At 42.2% G+C, this 23,299-nt stretch overlaps 1 protein-coding gene across 4 annotated transcripts in view; it reads right to left on the bottom strand.

Annotated features, from left to right (window-relative positions):
• The window catches only part of ptprub (protein tyrosine phosphatase receptor type Ub), a 223,150-nt gene that overhangs the window by 80,201 nt on the left and 119,650 nt on the right, over positions 1 to 23,299 (bottom strand). For all 4 annotated transcript variants that reach the window (XM_028470131.1, XM_028470132.1, XM_028470133.1 and 1 more), the window contains exons 3-5: positions 20,481 to 20,752; positions 4,240 to 4,321; positions 921 to 1,036 (exon numbers count right to left, since the gene is read on the bottom strand). In XM_028470131.1, coding sequence (XP_028325932.1) covers positions 921 to 1,036; positions 4,240 to 4,321; positions 20,481 to 20,752 — 470 coding nt within the window. The remainder of the gene's footprint in view (positions 1 to 920; positions 1,037 to 4,239; positions 4,322 to 20,480; positions 20,753 to 23,299) is intronic.

Raw genomic sequence — 23,299 nt, 5'->3', positions numbered from 1 at the left:
AAACATTCAACTGTTTAAAATCAATAAGAACATTTAAAATCATCAGTAAAATCAATTAAAATCATCAGTAAAATCAATTAAAATCATCAGTAAAATCATCAACAAACACAGTAACTCTGAGATTATTAATCATTAAATCATGGCTTCAAAAAGACAAACGCATCTGATTTTTCCTTTTAGGGGCATGCAGGGTTTTTTATTTTCAATATTGTGTGAAATGTCAAACTTTGCTGGAAGAACAGACTGTGCGAGATGAAGAAAACATTTATTAGAACCATTACACTGTAATTAAAAAAAACAGAAAATGTGCTCCCATATACAACTTTTCAAAGCCACTGCACTTAAGAGGCATCAAGGCCTTCATAGACGGCACAGCTTGTTTTGTTTTAACTATTTGTTTTTCAGCACAGACATTACATAGAAAGAGTTATTGGGGGTAAATCTGCATTTAAACTGATGTTTGTGTCTGGGGGGAGGGGCTTCTATTAGTCTCGATAACAGAATCAAAGTTTTGGACTTTCGTTATTTTGCTCATAAATGAATAAATAATTGGTTACTCTGAGCTATGCATGCTGTGGTCCAGCTTTTCCTTTAAAAAATGACCTTTTAAAGATATGTAGGAAATTAGTAATGCAGTAAACACGCTCACAAAAGGATGAAAGATATTTGCATGGGAAGGCTAAACAAAAGATTAATATGCAAAATAATTAAACTTAAAAAGGTCTGTTTATGCAAGCCCTATTTTAGTGATCTGATAATGATTTCAGCTAATTTCTAAAAAAAATAAAAAAATTTACTAAAAAGGTGAATGTTTTGCACCAAAACCTTGCCTTTAAATTGCTAAAAGCACTGAAGGTCAAAATACAACAAATATGCATTGCACATGTCCCCCCCTGAGGTTTTATGATTTAGGCACTGACCTCCAGAAGAAACTTCTCTGCCTCTGACGCTCGTCCTGCAGCAACACACTGGAAAGTGACATTTTGCCCAGCGTTGATTTCCTCATCTCCAAGCCTGGAGAAATGGGGTGCCTTATCTAAAGAGACAGTCAGTGAGAAACCCTGTAAGACCAAAGGATTGCTTTACATGTTCTCCATCATCAATACCAGACTCTGGAATCACACACGGTTTTATCATGGTTTCCTCTTGGAGTCGTGTTTTCAGTAGAGAAAATGTATCTCAACAATGACTTAGTGTGAGAATAGCAGTTATATCATTACATAATAAGTTTCCAGAATCTTTAGATTTTGTTAATTTCAGAGTTTGGAAGAGTATAGCTCCTATAGCTGCAGTCGCAGTCTAAACACTTAAAAAATTTGTTCTAAAACCCTTAAAAACAACTTGTTTAATAGTAATCGACAACAACAACAACAACAACAACAGTTTTTTTCATTTTGGCCTCAATGGTCCACTCATTTAGAGTTTCTTCATCTGTTTAAAAATTCTTACCTATAGGTGATGCTGGCCACGGTTACATGATGTTTTTTAATTCGGAATGATTTATTCCAAATTAAATCATTCGGAATTAAAGTGTTCTGCTTCGTGTTTACATGGAAATAGTAATTTCCGAACTGAGGTTTACATGGAAAACCGGTTTGTTCCGCTTTAGATAATTCCGCTTTAGGACTGGGAGTTGGGAAGGCTCTGATTGGACAGGGGGAGAATGTGACGTATCACGTCTATCGGGAGAAACACACAACAAGCCTTTTATTGTCGGCTGTAACACAGAACACCACACATGAGAACTGTTTTCACCTTTATTTTGATTGTAGTTTTGAAGCAGCAGATCGACAGTAACACACTGTTTCAGTTTGGACCGCGGAGTGGAATGAAGATAGGAGCTAATCACTGGTAAATAAAGCCCAGTAAAACTCTGGAAAACAATCACCAGGTATAAATAGTTGCTCCCTGGTAAAGATAGTAGCTCTAACAACAAGTAAAATGATAAACTGGTGATATTACAGTCTGTGAATGCAGTACAAGGACGCATTGACTCCACCTTCGGGTCCTAGCGCCAGCCATCTGATGAAGCCTGTTCAGTTTAAGTGTTTACAAGAAAGAGGAATTATCTAATTCGGAATCAAAAACGGAATAAACCAGCCACCTAATTTGGAATTAACTTTATTTCAGAATTAAATTAGCATTAGAAATTATGTGTTTACAAGGTCAGGTTAAAGAGGAATTAACTTTTATTCTGCTTTAAAGAGGAATTAAAGCTCCCATGTAAACATGGCCACTGTCTGCGTTATAGAGTTCACGTTCTTTCCCAAACACAAAGTTTCTTCAAACTTCACTACAGTGCGACTACTTTTGCTTCAATTCCTAGACCTGCTATGAATAGAAGGTTAATGATGGTTAACGATTCCAATAAAAACACAAGTACTGCACCTTTGTCAGTAATGTGTACCACCTTAAAGTTTTGCAAGTTTATCCAGATTAGGCTCCCAAGGTCCGAGGTCGCCTACTACTGGCATGAGCAGGAAAGCTAATTTGGTACATCCATCTGCGGTTGAAAGCAAACGCGTTCAAGTCAGTTACCAAAACTCGAAATAGTGCAATCAATTTTGTTTGTCGAACGTAGGAGTGATTTTGTATAAGAAACGTCAGAGTGAGCTATTCACATTTTCTGCTAATAAAGTCCCAGGATGCTGTGCGAAGCTTTAGATGAGTCAGTGTGTGGGAGGAACGATCTAACCCAACTTTGTTAATAACAGTACAGCAAGGGGAAATCGAACCCCTGTGGAGCCAAATCACAGCGTAAATGCAAACAGCAACTGACTGAAATCTCTTCAAAATGGGATAGGGACAAGAGAGAATGTCACTGTGTGGCGACTGACGGGTGAAGACGTCCGAAAAACAGAAAGCAAATGTGTGTGGCCCGCTCATCTCTTGAAGAGTTTTGTACAATCCTGTGGGGAGTCGGCATTTGCTTTGTCTCATTTGTTTATTGTAAGTACATGCATTTGAGCTCTGAATGTGGCCATCTTCCCTTTCAGTGACTTTCCAGCCTCAAGCTAATTCATAATTCATGCCTGGAAGCCAAATATACAGCAAACAAACAACAGAATGTGCATGAATAGAAAAGAAAAAAGCCCCCAGAGTTGGGAAGAGCTTTGGTGTTATACAGTTAAATGTGTCAGATCTTATCCCCAGGACTCGTTAGCGTGGTAAATATTTTATTGGATTGCAACACTACATTGTGGTTTCAGAGTCAAAGACAAAGACGCAAGAGACTGCAGCAAAAGTTACAAAAAATAAATTAAAAAAACGAGCAGAGAGGAGCTTAATTTTACCTAACTAATGTTTTCTATTTACAGTTTACTCCACATTACATGCTGCCAAGTAATGCTGGTTGGCCATGTGCCACTTAGTAATGCATACTCGGGTCTTGATGAGAGTTTTAATCATTTAATGGCCACAGTGGGAGCATCCAGAAAATGCCATCTGCCGTGTCGAGAGTAACAGGGTGGCAGACTGGGTGGTATGCTTACAGAAAGGGGTTCTAGTCTTACCAACACTGTTCCTTTAACATCTCTGAAACGTCCATTGCAACTAGACTCTAAACTCCTGTGATAACTTTGGGGGTAGTGAATAAATATTAATAGTGAGATAACAGATATTCTCTAAAGAGGAACATGTCCTTTGAGTCAGTGTCAGGTATGTAAGGCAGTTGAAAGCAGTGTCAACCATGGGTGTTAAATGCACAGTGAGCTGACAAGGGCCCTTGTGTTCAGCAGTGGGCCTAAAGTGACAGTGAGAGACTCCGTCCAGGTATTAAGCTCTAAGGTCTGAGGGAATATGTTTCACAGGAGGGGCCCCGGGAGGCTGACAACACAGTTCATGTCCCGCACTGACATGAAAACCTGACTGCTGCATGGAGTTTATTCCTGAAAATGGGAATTTCACACAATTTCCATTTGTGGCTGTCAATGGAATAATCCCCCTTTGGTGTAAAGTCCCTTTTTGCTTGAAAGCTGTTCTGCATACCCAGGAAGTATATCTGACTTCAGAGAGAGGATTTAAAGTTTTACTGATTACCAAAACACTTTCAGCGCCTAAATTGTGCTCTGGGGCAAATTGTCCCAGTGCGTTAATAGCATTGCTGTCATAACAAGATGCCCGAGGACATGCTGCAGTGATCTTCATCCTTTTTAATTTTTATGTACTTCCCCCATCCTCAGAAATCTCTCACTCAACACTGATCCTGTAATTTCACCCATTGACAGAAGTGGCACTTACAGCAGGGATAGTTGAGCACCATGATGTCATCAATGGCAATGTAGCCTCGCCGCTCTCTAGAAACTGTCGCCTCAATCAGCACCTGAAAGTGAATGTGGAAAGATTTGCCTCATTACTGGGGATGCACAGGTATTTACCTGGAACCAAAATCATTCTCACAGTTTTGAGCTGGAGAAGTTTCTTCATAACAGTTAAAAGCTGCATGAATCTTTTAAATCTCTTTCTCTTTTGGCCCATTGGACCTTTATTGAACTTCTGCAGAGCCAAAACAAAAAAGAACACAGAAAGCTAGAGCCTGAACTATAGGTGGGATTTGCCTTTATCCATAGGGTCGAGAGACATAATTGCTTCATGAGAAGGCAGACAATGTAGTGCCTGAATCATCAGCTTTGTTCAACACTCAGAGCTATAACGGAATAATACAACTTATAGTACAGTGCTCAGGACTCAAGGGAGGACAAACCTTCACGCTGCCCTATTGGACAATAAGCCAGACGAACATCGGGCTCTCATGAAACCTAATCAATATCAAATCACCATCCTCAGTATTATTGAAAGAGTTATGAGACACAAGGGTGATGTTGTCATAGAACCAAGGACAGTTTTTCATCCACATGTTTGATCAAAGGCTTGCTTTGAGTTATTGTTTCTCATAATCCCTCGACCAAATGATTACAGCAGTTCTCCCATAACCCAGGTTTGATTTTCACAGAGCTCCAAGGTCCAGGTTGTTTTTTTTTTGTTTTATTGATGCCAATATGATGCACGAGTTTCATCTCAATCATTGATTCATTTTTGTCTTTGAACATAAAAGCTCATTTCTGATGAAGCAAGCAGTCCTTTGACGGCAAGAAACAGTCTAAACAGTCATACATTTTTATGGTATTTGCTTCATCAAAGAGCACTTTTTCTTTGTTTTCAGCCAATTAGATGACCACATAAATAGGATTTCTGTGAGATGTAATGTTTTCAAAATCCCTGTCACAAATGTGTGTACCAGTATATACTGTATATATATATATATATATATATATACATAGAAGATCAAAATGTTCAGCAAATATTTGTATTCACATCTTTAAAGAGTAACTAAACCCCCAAAAACTTTTTTTCTGCTGAATACAAATATATTTGGGTAGCGCTGTGGATTGTTCCTGGTCCAACTTTCAACATTTTAGTCAAACTATTTCAATTTGGCATATAGTGTTGTAAAACGTCAGAGTGACTGGCTGAGAACAAGATCATGTGAAGTTTTGGGACCATCATGCTTCACAAACAAGCACTGGTAGCCCCGCCCCTTTTATAAAAACTAGCACCTGTGGGCTATACAATATGTGGTGAGCAGGTTGGATTAAGAGAAGAGTGAATAGAGGTATATTGAGTAATGAGTAGCTAGTTAACATCGCATAGATTGTTCACTGGAGATTTTATAGTATAGACTGGGTGTGTCTTAACTGCTCCAGGAGCCCCGCCCATAATCAAGGCATTTTTTTTTAATTTCCCCTCTAGTGGCAGAGCAGGAAAAAGCAGGGATTTAGTTACTCTTTAAAACCTTTGGCTGATGTTTTAGATACATGCTGGTCTCCATCCTTGATCCTAAATCATTCCAGAAAATTTCCCCAAACTAAAACAGAATTTGTCACAAATTCAAATTTAAATGAAGATCCTGCAGAGACTGGAAATGGAAACTGGGGCACATTTATGTTGAAATTGTTTGTTTTTCTGCCTAAAATCTGTGGCCCACCAAAGATGAAACTGTCCAAATTTGGCCCCTGAACTAAAATGAAGTTGCCACCCCTGCTGTAGACCCTTTGGCATTGAATGCTACAGTAATTTAGAACAGAGTATTACATGATAATGCAACAAAACAACTTTTTTCTGTTTTTTCAATATGCATAGTCTTTTATCTTGTCGAACAATGCATAAAATGTGTCTTTTGTTTTCCAGTGTATACATTAAATTCAAAAAGGGCTTTGTTCATTTGTTGTTGTTTTCTTACTAGATTTAAATGTAGCCTATTTTCATGTTCTCATTGCTTCTCCACAACATGTGGTGTCAGTCAAAAAAAAGACATTTACCAACACTTGGCAAAAGGGGGAAGCAGAGCAGAGAAGTCAGCGTGCTGCTTTCTGTAGTGACATGAGACTATAATTGATTACAGTGTGTCACTGAATCAATGCTAAATTGTCCACAGCCGCATCGCAACGCATTAGAGAGACCATAAATTTCTACAACCATTCTGCCTGACAATTTCTCCCTGCTGCCGTCAGCATGGCTGACATATCCCACTTCCCTGGTCTTAAAAAGGAAGATGTCAGCTTGAGTGACAAGAAACTCTGTCATGCGTGGAAACTAATAGCACCTACAAAAACAAATTGTGAAGAGATTGGGTCAGCTGGAAAAGTCTAGGCAGAGGGAAACATGGCCAGCATGCAAAGAGAGAAGAAAGAACATGTCTTGTTCTTTTTCAGGTTAAACTTAGAGTTTTAGTCTTCTGATAAAATTCAAATTTAGCTTTCACCAGAAGTGAAAGTAAAGGATTACAAGTACTCACGTTACTGTAATTGAGTTGCTTTTATGGGTACTTGTACATTTTTGAGTATCTTTCTAAATCAGTAATTTTACTTAGTAAAATTTTAGTAAGTAAAGTAATTTGATGCATTTCTACACCCAAACATTACTAAGTAAATTCTTTTTTTTTTGTTGTTGTTTTAAAATGATCATCGGACATTATGAAACAACAAAAAATGAAATGACCAGACAACAATCAAATGCATCACATCATGGTCGACCAATCAGATTAAACGTAACATAAGTTTCTCAGTTTTAGTTAAAAAATGAAGCTATACATAGCCTGATAATTTATAAATTTTGAGTTTTTTAAGTTATTTTTTTTCTTTTTTTTTTTTTTTTTTTTTTACCTTGTCTGCACATGCTTTCGAAGGTTAACACTACAAGAAGTGCAATCTTTTGACAGCAATGCATATTTTATTATTGCAATTAAATAAATTTATTTATTTCATTGCATAATTGTGACCGTCACCAGCCCTCCCTAGGGAAGGGTAAGAAATACTTTATTAAAGGGAGGATGTAAAAAAGAGAGGGCAGTGTTACACCAAGGTGAGGGGTTGGAGGGGGGTGGGGAAGTTAGCAGGGAAGAGGGATACAAGATAGGATATGGAATGGGTGAGGAATAGTTTTAAGTGATGCGATGTGAAATTGTGGTTGTGTATATTGTGTTTATTGTTGTGTTGTCAAGCCAGTTTGGTGACCAGTGTGTGGTTTAGGAATAATGGTGGTGGCTGTGAACAGAGGAAGAGGTGAGTGGAAATTCCATAAAACAGGTATTTGGGAACAACGTGTCTAAGGTTGAGCCCAGTATGAGTGTTATCCCACAGCCCAAGGCCAGTGCATCCATGACAAATGTATTTCCAAGTACCGCCACTGCAAAACCCAAGAGCCGCCCCCGGGCCCGAAGAAGCAGTCAGGCCAGCAGCAAGAGCAGGCAGCCTAAGGGCCCCCGGCGACCACCCCACGGCCAAGCAGTCCCCCGAACGCCCCCAAGATCCCAAGCCGAGAGGCAGCCATCGCCCCCCCATACACACCCGAGAAAGCCCCAAGGAGCCAAGGACCCAGCGCACCACGCCACCGATCCCACCCCCAACCCCCAGACCCCCCACCCCATCGACCCCCCCACCCCCCCACCCCACCCCCGCGCCTAACCCCCCGAGGGGAGGGCCCAGAGAACTCCCTGCCCGAGGCCCCAGCGGAGGAGCCGAAGCCCACACCCAGCAGACGACCAGAACCGCGCCGAACAGGCAGCCAGTGGGCACCCGCCGGCGAGCCCAGAGCCAGCAGGGGCCCGACCCCAGGCCAGAAGGACCCGGAACGGATGCAGCACCAGGAGCAGCCCGCCCAGGGAGGACGACCACACCCCAAGCCGCATAAGGCACCAGGGGGCCGCTGGGAGTCTCCCCGCCGGCCCCCAGGCACCCCAACCTAGCCCCCCACGGCGCCCCAGATCACCCTTCACTGATGCCGCCCGCGCCACGAGCTTCAGTTCTTTTTTTTTTTTTTTAAAGCCAGGGCCCCCTCCAAGGGCCAAGCCAGACCGCCCCGCCGGGATGTGGCCCCCTATTCCGGCCCCCGACACCCTACCTCACGGGGCACTGCCCAAGCAGGGGCCGCACCAGTAGGTACGCAAGGGCGCGGCACGCGCCACCCGCCCCGAAAGACCCCCGCCAGGACCGGCCCGGCCAGCAGGCCAAGCACCCCGGGCCCCAGGAGCACCCCCCGGGACCAGGACCCCCCAAGGGCAAGCCCCCGGGCCAAGCCCCCCGGGACGCATCCCCCACCCCCGCCCGGGACCCGGCCACGGCCCAGCAGGACCGCACAGCCCCGGACAGCCCACGGCCAGCAGCCCAGGGCCCGCCGCCCCCCGGACAGCGCCAGCCACGGAGCAGCGCCCCCCGCCGGCCCGCGAGCAACCGGCGATCCCCACCGCGGGGACGGAGGCACCCCGCCAAAGATGCCCCGGACCCACCCACCAGTCCGCAAACGGCAGGATAGACCCACCAGGCGGCCGACAGCAACCTCCACCACCGGAACAGCTAGCGCCGCCCCCCAGTAAACAGCATCACCCCGAGGCGCCAAGCAACCCCGCCCCAACCCCGGCGAGGACACCAGCACCCCCCCAGCACACCCACCCCCCAAACCGGCGAGGCAGGCCGCCCCGGGCCCGCACACCGCGGGGCCCGCCCCCAAGGCCACCAGGAGACAAAGCAAGCACCAAGCCACACCCAAGGGGGAGAGGCACCCCCGCGCCCCACCCGGCCGACACAGCCCGGAAAGACCCCGCAAGGAGAGACCCCGGCAAAGCCCCCCCGAGACCCACCGCCACGCCCGACCGCACCATCTTGATGTGCTTTTGCTCTATGCAGTGGCCCAGCCACCAACAGAGGGGCCAGGCCCCCACCGGAGAGGCCCAAATATGTGTACCAACCCACCACCCTCTTATGGTGCCTCTCCATTCCCCAATGGAGAGGCACTTCCCGATCCCCTGTGTGAATGTGTGTGTTTGGTGAATGTATGGGGTGTAATTAAAAGAAGGGGGATGGAGGGGAGCGGTGCTCCCCCTCCAGCCTCTGTGGATTTATGTGTATGTGGTGTAATAGGCCGGAGGGTGTAAAAGATGATACACCCTCCGGGGGGTGACATGTTGAGATGCGATTAAAATTGGAGGGATTAGTAGGGCAACTAGAGGTGGGAGGGCCGCCCCCACGCCACTACATAGTAACACAGGTGGCGGCCCCCTCCACCCCCAGCCCCACCATCCAGCCCCCCAAGGGTTGGGTATTGGTGTGTGGTGCATTTTGTGAGTGAGCCAGACCAGCTGGGAGTGGGGTGAAGTGAACATGTAGGAGGCCTGTCCAGTGTGAGCCGGGCCCGTCCGCGTGGCGGGCCACGCGAGAGGGTAGATGGCGCAGACGGGCAAGTGGCACTGCGGGCCCCGGAACAGCACAGCCGGAGACCCCCCCCCACGGCACCCCCCAGACCGCGCCGGCCCCGCGGAGCACGGCGACACCCCCCACCCCCGGGCACAGCCAGGCACCAACAACATCCCCCGGCACCCCAGGGGGCGACCCCCGCCGCCCGCCGGCCCGGAGCAACGCCACCCCGCCACCAAGGGGAGCGGCCGAGCAGGGGGGAGGCCCATGCCCGCACCAGGGCCAGCACAGGCCCACCCGGCGCCACGATACAACACTCTCCACCGGGAGGCGGCCCCGGCCCCCCCGACGAGAGAGGACGCCATCCACCGCCAAGCAGGGCCATCCCGCCAGCCACGGACCGGCAAGCCAGAGTACCGAAGCACCCCCAGCCCGGAACCGCCCCCCCACACCAACGGCGCCAATAGAGCCCCCCCCCCCCCACGGAGGCAATCCCCGACGACCCACGCACCGGCACGAGACACCCCCCCGACGCCAGCACACCCCAAACAACAGCGGGCCCAAGGCCACCAGCCCCGCCCCGCCCAAGGCTGCGCAGCGCCGCCACGAGCCGCGGCCGGTCCCCGGGCAGATGGCCGGAGAGCACCCCCCCGGACACGTAGCCCAAGGATCCGCCCCCGGGGCACCCCCGCCCCGGAATCGCGCCCACGGCGCCCGGTGCACCCAGCCAGCAGACCAGCCAATCCCAACGCGGATCCACCGGGCCAGGAACCACGCGCCGCGCCCCCGCACACCCGCCCAATACGACCCCCGGGGAGGCCCCATAGCACCCCTCACCCCACCCCCTAGCCATAACGTCCACACCCCGGCCATTGCGGTCGTACAAAAAGCCCCCGAGGGGGCCCCGCCTAGCTCGTCGCGCAAGCGACATCCCTAGCAAGGGTGCGCCTCAGGGAGCCAAGCCAAGGACCCGCAAGGGCCGACGGAGCAACCCACAGCCACACCCCGCCACCCAGCAACCCAGGAGGCAATCGCCGACCCCGGGCAGCAGCCACCCCCAAAGCTACCCCCACCCCGGATCCCCCCGGACCGGAGCCAAGGACCCCACCACCCCAGGCCCCCCAACGAGACCACCCCCCAGCCAACCCACCCGGCACGGCACCGCCCGTCCCCCAGGCGGGAGCCACAGCCCCCCCACCAGCGCCCCAGGCCAACGGGAGCCCCCCAAACCCAACCCCACAGGATGGCGGGCGCAAGAGCAAAGGAGGAGGAGGGGGGGAGGACGAGACAGGGGGACAGGGAGCAAGGGGAAGGAGCGGCAGGGGAGCACGCAGGGCCCCAGCCCCAGAGACCAACCAGATGCGCATGCAAGGGGCAACGGCGCCAAATCAAACAGCCCCGGGACCCCGTGAACACCCAGAAGGAATGCACACCCGCGCTGAGGCAACAAGGCACCCCGGCAACCCACCCCAGCCATCCTGACCAAGACCACCCCAGAGGCCCAAGGCGGCCCCGGCCTACAGTTGGGCTAGTGCGTTAGTAAAGAGTGGTGCTGGCAGTCGCTTGCAGGCTAGATCATCAGGCTTTTAAAAATTTAGATTTAATGCGATTAAAAAAGGAGTCCAACGCTCCTCAAAGCACGTTATTTTTTTTGTTTTCTGAGAGCAGACATCTTTTCCATGGAAATAAATTCTGTGAGGAGATTTTGCCATTGGTTTATGTTTAAGGATTTTTTGTCTTTCCAATTTAGTAATATTGTTTTTTTTTGCTATGGCTAGTGCCGCAAGGATTGATTGTGATTGGTTTGCTGGAGGTTGAAGCATTGTCAGGTCTCCAATCAAACAAAGATTTGGAGATAAAGGAATTCTGTAGTCCAAAATGGAGGACAGTTTTTCAGTGATTAGAATCCAAAAGTGTTGAACTGGGGAGCAAAGCCATAAGGCATGTAAATAGGAATCCGCTGTATTCTGGGTGCACTGAGAGCAGATGTCTGTTGCTGAGAAGCCCATTTTATGCATTTTCTGTTGGGTAATGTGGGATCTGTGGAGGACCTTGTATTGAATTAGCTGAAGGTTTGTGTTTTTTGTCATCTTAAAAGTATTACAACAAATTTCTGCCCAGAAATCAGTGCTCGGGGTGATTGAGAGTTCGGCCTCCCACTTCGCGATTGGTAAGTAATTACAGTTAGTGTTCGAAAGCGCTCTGTATATTTTTGAGAGTTTTTTTGATTTTGTTGAGATTTTTTTCATATATATAGCCAGTTCTGGAGGTTGTAACGTAGTTAAGTCTAGTGGAGTGGTTTTCTTTATTGTCTCTGTTACTTGTAAGTACTGTAGAAAGTTACTTTTATTTATATCGAATGCTTGGGTTAGATTGTTATATGACCTGATCTTGTCATTTTCAAAAAGGTCTTGGAGATGAGTGATTCCACTCTCTTCCCATGTCTTCAGATAGAGTGGTGTTTTTTTATTTTTAAAGTCGGGGTTGTGCCAGATTGGAGAGAGTATACTAGTTTTTAATTGGCCATTTGTGATGTCCAGGGCTTTCCACCATGCAGTCAGTGTGGAGGCAATTAGTGGGTTTTTAAAGCAGTTGTGATGTTTGAGGGTCGCAGTGATAAAAGGGAGATCAGAGAGTTTAATGTGTTTGCAGTCTAACTGTTCTATTTCTAGCCAGGTGTTGTAGTATTCTTTTGGATTTAGCCATTCTGTTAAATATAGTATTTGGTTTGCTAAGTAATAATGCATGAAATTAGGGGCTTCTAAACCACCCTCGTCTTTGTTTTTTTGAAGGGTAGAAAGGCTTATTTTAGGTTTTTTATTTCTAGTATAGAATTTTGTAGTTGTAGAATCTAATCTTTGAAACCATCGTTTTGGTGGTTTTAGTGGTATCATTGAGAACAAGTAGTTTATTTTTGGTAGTTATTTTATTTCTAAAATATTTTTATTTGAATACAGATGAAAATAAATTAAATTCTCATTGTGCAAAATCTTCCTTTTTAAGTTTATACATGAGATGTTTACTGTATGAAAGGGAACTGTGGAAAGATTCTAGTATCTGTACTTTAGTTGAGTATTCATCTTTTTGGCGACTTTTTACTTTTACTCCTGACTTTTTTAAAAAATGAGCTCATTACTTTTAAGACCTTCAAAGAAGACTTCACGACGTAAAAAGACGCAAACCAACAACTGCAAAGCTGCTTGTGAAAGGCTTTTCAAACTCATTTTCAGACCATAACGGGCACATCTCCATTCCAGAAACCTGGGGAACATGATTCCCTTGAGGCTAAATTATTTTTCTTTTAGCTTTTTACCATTAGGTAGGTCCCTTAGTTTTATGGTTAAGATTTTCAAGTTTTTGAAAATGTTAATCTCAAAGCTGCTCTGGGTTTAATTGAGCTTTTTTTTTCTTGACACATTTTATTGACAAATTGTATTTATTATGTGCTAAATTCTCCAGGTGTTCAAAGGTAACAGATGTAACTTGGTTCCATGTACTAGTATTGTACAAGTTCTTAAAGGGGACATATTATAAACAATCCACTTTTGCAGTGTTTTTGTTCACATATGAGGTAACTTGAGTGTCCACCAGCACAGAAAATGTGAAATAAATCCATCCAGTCCTTTGTTTGTGGTCTGTGTAAGTCTTACAGCACAGAGAAAATTGCTCCGTTTCAAATTTTCTAAGTCTGTGATGTCACAAGCCAAATCAGGAAAGAAAATACCCTCCCCTCCGCAGGTATCTCCACCCCCAAGCTGATGAAAACTTTTGCGAAAGTCTGCCATTGTTTTTCTCGCGAGCGAAGGAGTGATGGCTACCGGTAAAACTAAATACAGAACTTGCCTGCCGCCGGTGCCGCGCCTCCACAGTGAACGTACACTGTAGTGTAGGCACTAGTTGTTCATGCGGAAGTGTACTCCGCTCTTGTGGCTTCCAGCGCATATTGTGGTTCGGCGCATTTGTGCAGTGATATGTGTTCAGGCACTTCTGTGTAAACCTGCCCTTCTAGTAAAAAGGAATATATATATTGTGTTTGTGACACAATGCGATGCAGTGGTTGTACAAAACAAATGATTATCACCTTAAATGCACTATTCCCATAGTTAGAAGAGCAGAGGAGGAGAAGAAAGTGACTACCTTATGTTATGGGTGTAAACATTTGTAAATATTTTATATTTGTGGGTTTTTGTGTTCTGAAAGTTTAGTGACCTTTGTGGCTAAGTTAGAGGTGATTTTGTGCTGTCGTTGTTGCTGAAACATGGCAGATTTTGACAGCTGTCACTCAGAGAGTGAGAGATGGATGCTCTGTAATGGGTGATTGTCTGTGCTTCTTTAACGCTGATTGGTTGTTTGTGTTCACGTGATATTATTAGCCCATTTAGTTATCAAAAAGAACTTTAAAAAATGTATTCGGTGACATTTTTGTCTCTTTTAGTGCTGGAACAACACTCACGATTTGCTCTGGGACCTGATGATTTACAAATTAAGCACTGCTAGTACCGGTGCTTTCGCCATCTCTGATTAAAATTATCTCATTGCTGATGTTGTGACTATTTGTTGTTGAAGTGCTAAAGGATTGATCCTTCCAGGCTAATAGATTTTGTTGTTTTTTTATTAATTAAAGCTCTTTCGCAAACAAACTCTCCACTTTACTTTATTGACTTCTCACCCAATATTTTGAAGCAGAGGTATCAAGTCCTAAACACCCTGGCTTAAAGCATATCAATCTAGAAAACTGTCTGAATAATAATTAAAAAAAAAGATTAAAAACAAAAACATATGTAAAGAACTATTCTAAGGGTATCTCTAGCCTGTAACCTGAAACTTTTGACAGCAGTTGCAAACTATTAATGTAAGCCAGCATTTACCAGCCTGCAGTCATCTGATATCATCTGACAGATTCCACTGATAGATTCAATAAATACCTCTTTAAGAATCCATACTCTAAACATTTTCACAGTGAGAAAAATCTGGAAATCTGCAAAACGCCAAAGGATAACAGTTAGTGTCAGAATATAGTGCTGCTGTCAGGAATGTCATATTACTCTCTGTTGTATTTCACAAAAACTGTTTCCAGAGCCCTAAGGTCAGCTTAAAGGCTTCGAACGAAAACAGGAGATATCATCAGGCAAAGGTGAGGACTGAAGATTTTCAATTTTGTCGTATGTGTCCTTGTGCAAATCCGTCTCCTCTTCTGATCAGTAAACAAGATGACGTTAGGAAGTCTACAAGTTTCAGCAAGAGAAACGCAAGCATAATGAATCAGTTCTTTTTGTACAAACGCAGTAAAAAAAAAAAAAAAAAAAAACTGCTGTGGAAATTTTCTTGCTGACACTTTATCATACATTTGAAGATACTTTTTTGGAGAAGTGTGCTATTTGTGGTTGTGATGGATTTGGACACGTTGTTTGTGCAACAGTTGCAATGGAAACTACTGTAAATAAACTTCGACCTTTAATTCTAAACTAAAAACTTAATTTTGCTTGATTTTAAAATTAATGTCTGTAAAATTCAATAAAATTTTTGTGATAACATACAGCATCATTATTGTGGCAATAGTAATTGTTTGTATATTGCAATTTGGCAATTACCAAAGAGTCATGTCGACACACAGAAATATCCAACCTCCCAATGGGCAAATAATCCATTTTTGAAAAGATTATAAGATTATTTTGGAGTGAATTAGGTAAAGGATATTGATGTCTGGGTTCAAATCCAGCAGAGAGTTGCATATTTTAGAATCAAGATATTATCATTAAACATATATTCTTTTAATTCTAACTTTATATTCTAAACTCATTTCTTTATACTTAAACTTTCAGTCTCCTACAACTACTTCTCTCATATTTACCATTACTTCTGTGCAATAGATTTCATAACGTGGCTTCAATGGGTACAATTGACTATCATATGTCAATGAAACTAAGAAAGAGGTTGTTTCTCTTGAAGAACAACTTTAAAAGTTGTTGAAATACACCCTATAATATTCAAGCTAAAGGAAATTGCCTCTTCCATATTTGGAAATGATTAATTTTTTTCCTAACAACAAATCAATGCCTGACAAAGAAGATAATTAATGACCAATGCAGCTAGGGAAATGGCACGTGACTGTCAATGAGACCCATGAATAATTACTGATACCATGTGGGAGGTGGTGAAGATGGGAACGAACCAAATGTTGATGCCAATTCAGAAATCCAAGGCAGAGATAAAGTAGGCCCATGTACGGCTTTGACATTGGTAAAAAAAAAAAAAAGACAAAAATGTGGGAGGAAAAAAAATCTCTGTGGCTCTTGCTGGCATTTTCCACAGATAACATCTTTAATATTTGATACCAAGGTTCCCAAAAGGTACTGCAAACACGTCTACCAAAAGAAGCAGATCGAAATAATGCAATTTACAGCAGACACACATTGTATCTTCAATCCAAACATCTCACAGGGATGTTGCTCCCCAACAGTTCCAGACCAATTCCATTGTACGTCTGTTATTGGAGGAGAAATGTAACCTCTGTCCATAACCTCAATCAGTAAGTACAAATTAAATCAGACCAAAACATGTCGGGAGCATTTGGATTTTTCAACCCTTTGATCCTATTAGTTTACGTGACTTTTCAAAATAATACCTCAATTATTATTCAACTCTGCACCAACATTTTTTAGGAGAATAACAACTGTTGTTTGTATCTTAGGAAGTGCTTGGCTGGCCTTGGCTGTAAACTTGTTTGGTGCATTGCAATGACATCCATCCCTGCACAGTGAGCAAAGGATGGCTGCTTGAATATGTCTGCAAATCTAATATGACATGAAACCTGTGGAGTTGTCTGCTCAATAATAAGAAGGCTCCTGAGATTTATTATGGAAAGACAAATGATAGGAAGTGCCTATATTCTCCACATCCTCCTCTGCCAAAAAAGTACTCTCGTCGCTTTCTGACAAGCCTAAATCACTCTCCCTATCACTTCAAATTCATAGTGACTGCATTACACCTTCTATGGAGCCATTATTACTGCAATCTTTCAGTATTTAAAATCACATAAGCTTCAACTATCGCGCTTCAAAGCTTAGAGCGTGCAAATGTGAATAGAATTGCTGCTATGGAAAGAAGATTGGGAAAAACTCTCTCCTCTCTGCGTATCCGTTTCCATTTACTGCTGCTGGTTGGCACAAAAGAAACATGAGACACCATTAAGGAAAACATGTAGCCTTAGACCTTCTCACTCAACCTTTTGTATTTTGTTTGTGTCAGTCACTGAAAAGACACCTGTAGCACATCACTCACTGTCTGTTTGTCAGTACTAATGGTTTTACGGTGCCCCATATATATATATATATATAGTATGTCATTGAGGTCAGGCTCTGCAAACTATTAGTATTCTTCTAAATCTCTCAGCGCTGCAGATACATTTTCCCTAATGGTGCCGATCCCTAGTGACCACATCAGCCACACACTTTATATTAGCCAATTTAAATCCAATCCAAATGAACATTGTGTTTTCTCTAACATGAGATAAAAGCCATCAGCATTTGGCTGCTCAGTCAATACTAATTTGAGCCTACCTCCCCTGTGTATCCTCAGTCATCTACCTTCTCTCTCTTTTCTTGCAGGAACCATTCAGGAACCTTTACATCGAGCTTCCTGTTTGCCACATGCAACATCCTTTAGACCAGTGGTTCTCAACTGGTGTCACCTTGGGACCCACATTTTGTCATTAAATTGCAACCCACTTTGTTAAAGAATTAAACAAACCGAATTTAGCTTTTTAAAAATAGCTGTTGAAAACAATCTTTTTAAAAACATAAATCTACCGTATATATTTTCCTGTGCAGCATGCATTTCACAGCATGCCTGTCAAAAGAAAAGTTTCTTTCAAAATAAAAAAACAAAAACAAATACAACATGTGAGACATGTATTCATTCATTCTTGACCAGCTGTCCAACCCAGTACAGGTGAGAATCGCTGCTTTAGACCAGTGGTTCCCAACAGTTTTTCTGCCACAAACACCTTTGAAGAAATAAAAAACTCTTAGGACCCCCCATTGCAACAAAAAGAAAAAAAGTGTGACCTTTATTCCCCATTTTTTAACAAATTTTGACTATTCTTCAAATCTCAAATTTTGCAATCCCATGTTTCAGAACAGTAAGCTTTTATTAAGAAAGTGCAACACACAGTTCAGCAAAGCCATTCTAGCGTCCCCAATCCCCCCCACCCCTTTGCACCCCCTGTCATGATATCACGGCACTGCTAGGAGGCACGCACCCCAGTTTGGGAACCACTGTTTCAGACAAATATATGAGCTATCTTGGGATGTTCACAAATCCAATGATCAGAAAAGACAACAAGAATATTCTACAGACTATCTTTGAGAGGTAGCATACAATGTGTATTTTGTTTTTAACTGATCTGTAGGATGTTGGTTAAAAAAAAAAATGTTACTATAAAAGGGCATTCTTCAAGATATTTAGTTTATTACCTCATGTACTGTATGTGATTAGAATAAACATCAACAAGAATCTAGTCCAGCTTTGCTTATGAAGCACTTTTAAAGAAAATCGGGGTAATAAACCAATGTAAATAGTGATATCAAACATATTTAACAAAGTAAATCACTGTACAAAAAAAGCACCCACAGTAAAATACATACAGAATTAAAGCTGTTTTAAGATGAGTAGATTAATGCAGACCACTCTAATTATCCATGCCTTTAACACCTCTGACTAATGTCCCATTCCGTTTCTTGGAAATGTAAATGTATTTTTAAATTCTTAGTCATGTGGACACAACACATTTGGATAACTTTTAACCTGTGTTTGTTTACCTGATTTTTAAGTGAGCTGAACAACTTTACCCAGCATCTGGTTTGGATACCGTGAAGGCTATTTACATAGTGAAGGTCACACAATGCAGGACTGAACAGCATTTAATTAAGTCAAGGCAATTGATGGTTCTTGTTAAAAAAAAAAAAAAAATAATATATATATATATATATATATATATACTACTCACCTAATTGCTTTTTGACAGCTCTGCAGAGTTTGCAGAATGAATACATTTGAGTAATAGAAAGTTAACCCTTCAGCTCACACACTATCAAAGAACCATTCAGGACTTCAGTGATGAGCAACTAAAAATCTTAATCATCTGTTTAAAACAAAATGGAAAAAAAAAACCCTCCCAGCCTTAAGTGTGAACATTGTCATCCAAGCTCTCCCATCAGGGGATCGGGTTTGTGCCTCAAGCACTACAAAATATTCACAAGGGAAGTGACACTAATTAAGGTGCAAATGCAAGTAATTAACACCAAATTCACCTTAAGGATAAATGAGTAGTGATCAACAGAGCTTTACAATGTAGCCTTTAGCTTTACAAGATGTCGTTCAATCAGCAGCTGATCTCTTCTCTTCCATTAGAACGGCTGATGGGAGGACTGTCAAATAAGGACAGGATGGCGGTTGTTCTAGAATGCCAGATAATTCATTAAAGCAGAACTAAGTAACTTGTGCGTGTGCTGCCTGATGAAGCGTTGGATTGTGAGTGCGTGTGTGTGCTTGTTGCCGCGACGACAATGTGTGTGACTGCTGTGTGCTGCAGCAGAGCTGTCACTGCATGGAGTTGCTCCGTTCCTCGGACAAAGGTCTTCTCTGCCTTTTTTTTGCTGGCTCCGCCACAATAAAAGTTTGACAAAAGTAAATTTGTAGACAACCGTGTGCAGCCGCTGTCATAATTTAGCATTAGTTTGTATTGGGTAGCTGTAAAGCAGTACGTCTTGCCACCGGGTCGGAGGCAGGAAAGTTGCAAGTGCGGTTTTCTGGCCAGAGACAGCAGGTAGAGATGAAAGACCCCCCAATCACCCCATAAACACTTATATTACCCTCACAGGGACTACGAGAAGAATTTATTAAGGTTAAAAAGTTCCTTAGTTCTGCTTTAAAATGTAGCTCAAAGATTAAACGGCATTACAAACATCTTGAAAGTTTATTAGTGATAATAATGACAAGAATTTTTGCATTTCCTGAAAAAAATGCAAGTGATGATGCAGTTGCACTCTATTAGCTTAGCATTAGCTTAGCATTAGCTTAGCATTAGCTTAGCATTAGCTTAGTATTAGCATTACCTGGCATTAGTGTTAGCTCACAATAGCATCAACCTAGAATTAGCATTAGCATAGCATTAACTAGCTTTAACATTAGCCTAACTTTAGCATTAACCTAGCGTTAACATTAACCTTGCATTAACATTAGCCTAGCATTAACACTAAATTAGCATTAGCATTAGCTTAACAATAACGTTAGCCTAGCATTGACAATAGCCTAGCATTAGCATTAGCTAAGCATGAACCTAGCAATAGCTTAACATTAGCAATAAGGTTGAAAAAGATTTTAAAAAAAAGTTGAAATGGGTTGAAAAGTCAATGCAGTTTCACGAATAATTTAATAACTCAAAAAGTTTAAAAGATACAAAAGATGAAAGTACAAACGTAAATCTCGGGACCATTCTGAACGTTTTGATGGCTTATTTGTCATAAACGGACAAACGGTGTAGGAGTTAACGCAGACGGCAGAAAAAAATGCTTCCTGCATCCTCACTAATAATGCATTGGATTTATATCTCATAGCACCTCTCATAGACACTCAAAGCACTTTACATTGCACTCCACACATAGTGGTGGTAGGCTACTATTGTAGCTGCAATTAAAAAATGTCTTGTTCACTGTGATCAGGTCATTTGTTTCTAGTCTCTTTTAAACCATGTATAGATTTAAAAAAAACAAAAAAAAAAAACAATGTTCCTACCTGGTATTCATTGGGCCAGAAGGTGCTGACTGCCAGCTCTACTTGGTGCCATTGTTTTCCGTGTGTTCCAGACGTATTCCACACCGGACTGCCAACTGGACCGCCGTTGACCCGCACGTACGCACGTAGAGCCCCGGGACTGTGGCCATCACGGCTGTACATAAAATAGCTGAACTGGACGCAATGTGTGTCGTTTTCACTTAAGCTCTGCAGCTGCAGCTGAGCACGATGACCAATGGCATGCTGGGAAGAGTTCACCAACATATAGGATCCTGAAAAAAGCAGAAAAAAAAAAAATCAGTCAGTTGATTCAAGCTTAGTGTACTGATCTATGTTTTGCCAGCGTGTCCTCAGATTAAGGCAAGCTTGAGATAATTTATGTAATGTATTCACAACGATGTTCGTTTGGAACATTTGTTTTGAAAAAGATAAATGTGTATTTTATTAAGTCTTTATTATCCGGTTTAAGCCTATAAACCACATTTATAGATGCATCTAAAAACAACATAATTCACAAGTTGTGGTGGAAAAGCAATCTTTTTAAAAAGTTAAAACATCAATGGACTGCCTGTGGAATTAAATTATCCAGAATTGGAAAAAGCAAACAATAAAACAGACACGTAATATCTGTTCTGCATACATTTCCTCAGGCAATAGTGCATTTTGTTTTCAGTGCTGATAACTTTCTTAAAAAATAAAATCTGTTCAAAGGGAAATTATCTAAAATTCTGATATTCATGAATAGATCTTAGTTAAAAAATCTTCAATGATATTTATACATTTTAAGGCCAATGGATCTCATCCCAACACTTATGACATAAGTTGTTCCATGTGACATCAAAGCACGGATTCGCAGAATAACGTTTTTGACCATTAACATATGTATGTGAAAAAAATAATCTATGCTTGAATATGGTAAAAAGGTTTCTTTAGGGTGTGATGGTTCGTTAATTATCTAACAACATGGAAATAGAAATGTCTCCATGTCATTGACTTTCCACATTTCCTTGTTCAGCATCAGGGATCGAGACAATTGGTCTGAGATAAGTGTAAGAATTTGAAGATGATTTATTTTATTTTATTTTAATTTGTTTTTAAGTTGCCATTTACATTTCAATATAAATTAAATAAAATTAAATCAAACATTATTCTATATAATTTTAACTGTATAGAATTTATTACACTGTATTGTCTTCATTGGTATTTTTTTTTGGCTCCAGGAGGACTTTAATCCAGGTAAGATGAGGTTAAATGGTTCCTTGTAGAGTAAAGGTTGCAGACCCCTGACCAGGGGAAGAGGATTAGGAGACCCCACTATAAGAGCTGGACCCTCTGAATTTAATTCCATGGGGTGAAGCAATGCAGATGCTAAGTTGTGCTACTGTTAAGTTAATTCAAGTACAGCATTTCTTCAAAATAAAAGAAACAGAATACATGTAACCTGTTGTTATGCTTTTTTGATATTCTTTTAAAATTATATTAAAAAAATTACTTGTTATTTCAGCCACTGCTGGTTGCTGAAAAACTTAATATTGACACTAAAACCTTAAAACATTTTGCAAATATCAATCTTTACTTCAAAGAAAACTACCGTACGCCAGTTAAGTCAACTATTCATCAGCCCCACCCACCCCTGCTTCTAAACTGATTGTTCAACAACAATTGTATGTTCCTATACATTAAAATGTGAATATATGGCAGAAATGTCTTTGGAGTCATTTATATGAACTTTTAGCCTTCAAAGACATGTCATATCCCTTTAAATCTGGAGAACCCCATTTAGGAGATTTCAGCCAATCAGCATCTGCATATAATGCTTTTGCCACAACAATATTTATCCTGTGTATTTCTGGTCTAATGTTGCTTTAGAGTAAAATTGCATTTCAATCCGATGTTTTAGTAGTTACATGTCATCCAGTTTCCTTAACGTCATGACGTTAGTCCTAAGAAAACCAGAAATATTTGGAGTAACATGAATGGAGCACTTCTTTGAGTAATCACTACATCACAGTTTGTCGTTAAAAGTGCTTTTTATTACCATTGAAGCTTCTCCTTAATTTAAATATAACAGTCTTTCAGTTGAGATTATCTGTAATTTAGGTTTGGAATCCATTTAAAGGAAGTTAATGCTTGCTAATGTTTTTATATAGTTTTTTTTTATTTGCTATGGTTGTTTCCATGAATTAATAGCGTTATATTCAGTACCATATAAATAAAACAGAATTGAATGGTTTGTCTAGGTGTGTTTGCTCTAGAATGACATGATGTGTACAGTCTTGTGACATTTGCCAGCTGAGATAAGCTCTAGCGACCTGCATGACCTCCTACTGCAGTGTTTCTTACTCTGTCCTAGTGTTTTTTCAGCAGCCAAATACCCCAATGCACCAATGCATTGCTGGTTGAAAATATGACTGGAAGCGAAGGAGACTGACTTTGTCAGGACGAAGAAAATGAATTGTGTAATAGATATAAAATCACACTTTCATTTTTACTGGAATATTTATCAAATAACTCATTTACAAAGGACATCTGCATCGATTGCCTTCATGTTCCTCCATCATTGACGTACATGATTCAAAGAACCACTATTTTTTTTCTTCTTTAAACCACTTCCTGAAGGGTGAATCAGTAAGAAGAATAATGAAAGTATTAACTGGCAACTCACCGCTCTGTGTGTAGGCGCTTGATTAGAGGAAAAGACGTGTGCACCACTGAATAAAAGGACATAATCACTTCTGGCGACAGCACTTATTTGTATGAATACTAACGATAGACTAGACAAATTAGGGAGAAAGTGGACACAGAAAGCTGGCGGGTTT

The sequence above is a fragment of the Gouania willdenowi genome, chromosome 16 (assembly GCF_900634775.1).
Source record: "Gouania willdenowi chromosome 16, fGouWil2.1, whole genome shotgun sequence".
NCBI classification, from domain to species: Eukaryota; Metazoa; Chordata; class Actinopteri; order Blenniiformes; family Gobiesocidae; genus Gouania; species Gouania willdenowi.
This window is presented reverse-complemented; position numbering and strand designations above follow the sequence as displayed.